Here is a 6,252-nt window from a genome sequence, read left to right as displayed (position 1 = left end):
GACATATCTATTTGTCCATAACATGAGAATGGAAAATTGAAGTTTGAAATGCTGAACTGTGGTATAATGGAATACAAAGACTTATCACGAAGTGCATAAGGCCAAGAGACATTCTGGCTGCAATGCTGGCCTTAGAGTCTGAAAAACTGAATTTTGTTTCCAAACTGCACTATTTTCTGGATGACCCCACACTGGTTATTCTCCACTTAAAATACTGGCTTCTGCCACACATTCTTGTATGTGGGACACAACCAAGGAGATATCAAAGGTACCTGAATATGCTGTATAAAAGGGAAATCATACAAATAACTTTAGCTAGAAAAAACATGTGGATATTGTTGTTAATGATTAGAAAAAAGGGGGTTGGGATTTGGGCAAAACAGAGTCACAAAGTTGTCAGTGCTTGAGTTGAACAGAAAACTGAAGCAAGCAAACCAGAGTTTGGGAGTGGTAGTCCCCATCTGCCAGGAGTAGGAAGTTGATGTAGGGGGGCAGAGACAGGTAGCTCAGATCAGCCTATCGGTTTGGTCCACTGTGCTCAGTCAGAATTATCCTGAATGGAACAAAAGTTTCATAATTCCGTGTGTGAAAGACAAGTTAGGAGCATTCTCCCTACATCCTATCAATCCTTTACTGAGGTTACTTCTCCACAAAACAAATATTATTGATAAAGGTCATCCAAAGATTTTCTATGAAAGCATCAAGGTTGCTGTGCCATTCTATACTGACAAATATACCAAAAGGTCAAGGAACCTAACAGCAAGGGAGAAAATGAACAATTCAAGAAACCAGGGCAAATAGAAAAAAGGTGCAGTCCTGAGGCAGCGTAGACACTGAAGAGGGATTGAGAAATCAGAATCAGAGCTGTACTAGACTGTGTAGGCAATAGAAAAAATAATAAGGCAACATGTCATTTTTATATATTGGACTCATTGGAATATAACAAATCGCAATTGTTACTGTGAAAGTTTCACTTTTACTAAGGAAAAAAGGGATTAAAGAAAAGATAGATGTTCAGTGAGTGCATTTGTAAGGACATGGGGCTCTCTAGAAGTGACTCTAGGAACAGAAATCAGTGTGTAAGAATTTCCTAGAATTTTAAGTTACGAATTTCTATCTGCGTGCCTTTCTGCATATCTGTAACTTTTCCATTTACCAGCTCAAGGAAAAACCTCCATTGCCTCCTAGGACATTTAACCACAGAAATAAGTGATTTTGTTCAGCTGAATGTAAAAATAAAATTATTGCCATTTATTTTTTGTCTGTCTAAGAATTACCATTTTTAAGCAGATGATCAAATAGTTTAACTGGAATACAATGATATTATTGTGTTTTTAATGTGCACAGGAGTCCATGTAATTGTTTTAAATGTTTGAAGAACGTATACCAAAGTAATTTGGCTTTGAATTACAGTGTTTTCTTTTTAAACTTTTGATAAGATTAGTGGAAAATTATTCTCTTCTTTCTGCACCTATGATCCAATTGAAACTGCCTCAGTAACAAAAATGCCTGAGGATGAGATGGTCCCAAACCCCTTTCCTACTTAAATTTAATTTATGTACTAGCAATTTCTCCCCTTGAGTCCCACCCTCCTCTATGTCTCCTCACATTGGGACCCTGTGAACCTTTAGACTGGAGCAGCTGGAGCATAGCCTGGCGAATGGTCTTGGTCTTCAAGCTGTAAATGATAGGGTTCAGTACAGGTGGTAAGAGCAAATAAACATTGGCCAGAATGCTGCAGACTACCCTGGAGGTGGAGTTCAGGAGGCGGTGTGTAATGGATAAGCTGATCATTGGAACGTAAAAAATAGTGACAGCACAGAGATGACAGACACAAGTGCTAAAAGCTTTTTGCTGCTTCTTAGGGGCCACAGTGCTCAAGACAGTACGGAGAATTAGGACATAGGAGAAAAGTATGAACAATAAGTCAGTGCCAGTCAGGTAGAGCTGAAGAAACATGCCCAAAAAGCTGCTGATCCAGGGGTTGGAATATGAGTATTTGATCACATCTGGGTGGTAGCAAAATGGGTGGGAAAGTTCCTGGCCCCCGTGGAAAGATGTACTCTTCAAAGCTAGAAACATGGAAAAAATGAAAATGCCTTGTCGTATACCGATGACCAGTCCAATTACCATGATCATCGTGCCTGTGAGGACAGTGGCGTACTTCAGTGGGTTACAGATGGCCATGAAGCGGTCAAAGGCCATGGCTACCAGCACCGAGGACTCCAGGAAGGAGAAGGTATGTACAAAGGCCATTTGAATGAAGCACGCTTTAAAGCTGATCTCCCGGGAATGAAACCAGAGAACCCCAAGCACAGTAGGGAGGGTTGAGATGGTCAGACATAAATCAACAACTGACAGCATGGAGAGGAAATAGTACATGGGCTTGTGGAGACTCTGCTCCACAATGATGACAAACAGGATCATGCTGTTTCCCAAGAGGGCAATAGTATAGAGACAGCAGACAGGGATAGAGATCCAGACATGAACCAGTTCCAGCCCAGGGAATGCAGTGAGGAAGAAGGTCAAGGAGGAGGATGTGGTGTTATTGAAAATTACCATGGCGGGTTGAGGACACACCTTGAAAAGAGAGACAAAAATGAGAATGTTGGTCATGTTGGTCAGGCTTTTTTCAAACCCTGACACTTTTACAAACTCTTCCCAAATTACACAATTGTTTCACTTTATTCAAAACCCCCAATCTAATCATGGCACCTATCACATAATTCCACAGTATCTTGAATTTTTCTTGTCAGAACCTGGCCTCATTTTTTTCCCTCTACCCTGTCCTAATTATAACCATCCATCTCTCTAAACTCATCTTCACCCTACTGCCCAGAGCCCTGACCTGAAATATGAAATGCTTATAGTATTATGTTGCACACATGCACACACACCAACAAAACAACAGCTACCGCAATTACAACCAATGTGTCTTTGTCTTAAGTCTCCAAGCCAAATAACTTGCACCAGAAATAATGGAGAAGCATGTAAGAGGCACTGGACACCTGTAGTAGCAAGCTCCATGATGTCCTTGCTGGAAGCTGGTCTGAGATATTGAATCCAGAGGTATAATTGGCCATCCTCTTCTAGTAGACTCTATTGGAAGTCTTCTTCTGTATCAGGGCTTCTTTATTCCTTTTCCTATAATGGAATACTTCCTATAATTTCTCCCTTCTTCACTTACATATGTATGGGATTTAGATTCATTTTGTGCTCTAATTATGTTTCTCTCTGCACTTTTCTAGGTCTACTGAAATAATGGCTCTTGCTCTTCTTTTCTCCATGTTACACCTTGGAGTATTTGTTTCTACTTCCCGTGAATATCAACCATGTGACTTTGAACCAACCTACTGTGAGTTGACTGCCCTAATGAAACCTGTAAAAAAAATTCCAAACAGCATTTTGGAATACATGCCTTGAGGCATCCTAATCTAAGTACACCATGTTTCCCCGAAAATAAGACCTGGCAGGACAATCAGCTCTAACGCGTCTTTTGGAGCAAAAATTAATATAAGACCCACTCTTGTTTTAATATAATATGAGTGTATCTTATATAGTATAATATAATACCGGGATAATATAATACAATATAATATAATATAATATAATATAATATAATATAATATAATATAATATAATATAATATAATACTGGTCTTATATTAAGTTTTGCTCCAAAAGACGCATTAGAGCTGATTGTCCTGCTAGGTCTTATTTTCGGGAAAACAGGGTAGTAGTTAAGCCTAAATAAAACACCCATACAAAAGGCAGGGAGGCACTTAGCAACATGTGATGAATGACTTTGTAAAAAGCATAAATGGGGTAGAAGTTGCAACTGATAAATAAAAGAGAATTACTCAGGGACTGGCAGGCTGAGAAAACATTACAAATTGGAATATCAAGTAATTCACTAGGTGAGAAAGTCCACAGAATGATAACAGCAAAGAAAACAGATGGTTTCAAAGAGCAGGCAGAATCTGTAATCTATATTTAAGATGACCATTGAATTTCTTTCCGGACTTTTCCACGGAGTGCTGGTGTCATTGCTGCTGATTTTTAAATTTTTACTTAGGGCATTTAGTTATCAACACAGAGGTAATAAAGAATGATATAACCTAGCCCAATTGTGCAGATATGGCCAGCCATAAGTATTCTTATTTTTCAGTAGCCTTAGGCTTTCTACCTTTGAGTCTGCATAGATACAAGATATTTGTATCTGAATAGATATAAGGAATTTGCTAGTACCAGACACTGCCAGTTGTTATATAAGGAGAAATATGAGAGATTGTTACTAATTTTCTCTCCCTCCTTCAGTCTACTGAAGATGGTGATAATAATCATTTGTTACTCTAGAGGGTTGGGGGGGAAGACTGATGCTTTTTCTGCTAATATTTAGTATTATTATATTACATATGGTTGAGAAATAACACTGAAAATCAGGAAAACTAGTGCCAAATGAGATATGGATTAGACATGCTGAATTAAATCAATCATTCAGACTCTAAATGACTTTTTTAATGCCAGTTACTGTACAAGATGGCCAGGAAGACAGAATTAAGTAAAAAGCAGTTTCTGAGTTCAAAACTGTCTCAACCTACTAGAAGGAATAATGTGAAAAGCCAAAGCAACATATGAATGGAAGGCAATTACTACATGGGGAAACAGGAGACTAGCCAGACAGGAAAGCCGGCTATTAAGGTTTCTATTTCATTGTTCCTCTCAACCTGATAAACACAGATATTAAGAGTGAATCTCCTTCTTTGTGATAACTATCAAGGAATCTCTCTGCAATGCAAAATCACTCATTCTGTTGACTGTCTTCCACTAGTACTTTATATATACTTTTTATAGTGCTAAAATTTTATTGCTTGATCACATTTCTTTCTCCTAGGATGCTGGCTCTCTGGGAATATAAAACATATGTGTTCATCTTTGCATTTACTCCAGAGATAAGCACAGTTATTGGTACATAATAAAAGCTCTAATGATTTATTTACATTAGCTATATTGGTGGATGGATAGATGATACAGGAATGAATAAAGACTAGATGAGCCTGGAAGTTTTGAGAGAAGGATGAGCCAGAGGGAAATAATTTCCCCAGACACCAGGGAACAAAAACAATGTAATCATCCTCTCATTGACTGGGAGAAGAAGGAGGGTTAAGAGAAAAGGAAAAGACTTAAGATCTTCTGCATATCTCAACATTTGCTAGCCACCTTATAGATAATTTTATATAATCCCAGGAAAATTTGATATAGATGTTTCTCCTATTTAAAAGAAAGGAAATTACTATTTTACCTGGCAAGGTAAAATAGTATATTAAAGGTAAAATAGATACAGATTCAAAATTCACAACTAGATTTACCAGCTCCCTAGTCCATTATTCTTCATTAAACCATAGACCATTAGGGAAGTCAGGCTTATGAGAGAAGTTAACAGTGGGACAGTATGATTTCCTTCTTCTAAAATATAAGAATTGTTTATATTCTATTGTACATCTATATGACTTGGAGAAGGAATAGAGATGAGAAATAAGTGAAAGGAGAGCAATGTCCTCATGACTTATTTAGAGAAGAATTTTTGTGAAGTCAGTCCATGTATGTTTTAAAAATACTAATCAAAAATTTTTTTAAATAAAAAAAGTTAAAATATGTGAATATCCACATATGTTTGCATTGTGTGTATCTCTGTGTTAGTGTATGTAGAAAGGAGTTTTGGAATGGAAGAGTAATTAAGAGATAACATGACCATAAAGCAGACAACCATTACGTTCTGTTCTTTGGATCGTATCTCATAAAGAACAAAAAGATGACACTGGATGACGTGAGGGTTGGGAGGACAGGAGACAATGGCTTATTTTACTAGTGGAGAACTTGTTTCCTATGGAATGAAGCCATGTTGACAGCAGAAGGAGCAGAAGGCCTTCTCTCCTTATCTAATGAGCTCATACACTCTGGAACAAGTTGTAGAAAAAAGTTCAGTGCCTCAGTTCATCAAGGTTTTCTCTTCACTGTCCACTAACCAGAAGAATAAGCTACCGCTTTATGTCTTCAGTTCTCCATATGACAGCCCAGGCAGAAGGTAACATCCTCCAAATCATATACAGAAGGCTAAATTAAATGACTTGGATAAGATCAACCCAACTCAATAACTTAGTAACCCAAAGGCCAACATCCTTGCATTCTGGCATGAATGATGGCATAGACCCATCCTCTTCATTTACCAATCCCACCTTCTGTTTATTTCTCA

General features: G+C 37.8%; 1 protein-coding gene across 1 annotated transcript; it reads right to left on the bottom strand.

Moving 5' to 3' along the window:
• Positions 1 to 1,554: 1,554 nt before the first annotated feature.
• On the bottom strand, positions 1,555 to 2,580 carry OR51T1 (olfactory receptor family 51 subfamily T member 1). Its single transcript, XM_019715784.2, has one exon. The coding sequence runs from the start codon at positions 2,560 to 2,562 to the stop codon at positions 1,555 to 1,557; it is 1,008 nt and encodes a 335-aa protein (XP_019571343.2). The 5' UTR covers positions 2,563 to 2,580.
• Positions 2,581 to 6,252: the final 3,672 nt, after the last annotated feature.

This window comes from Rhinolophus sinicus, linkage group LG06, assembly GCF_036562045.2.
Source record: "Rhinolophus sinicus isolate RSC01 linkage group LG06, ASM3656204v1, whole genome shotgun sequence".
Taxonomy (NCBI): domain Eukaryota; kingdom Metazoa; phylum Chordata; class Mammalia; order Chiroptera; family Rhinolophidae; genus Rhinolophus; species Rhinolophus sinicus.
This window is presented reverse-complemented; position numbering and strand designations above follow the sequence as displayed.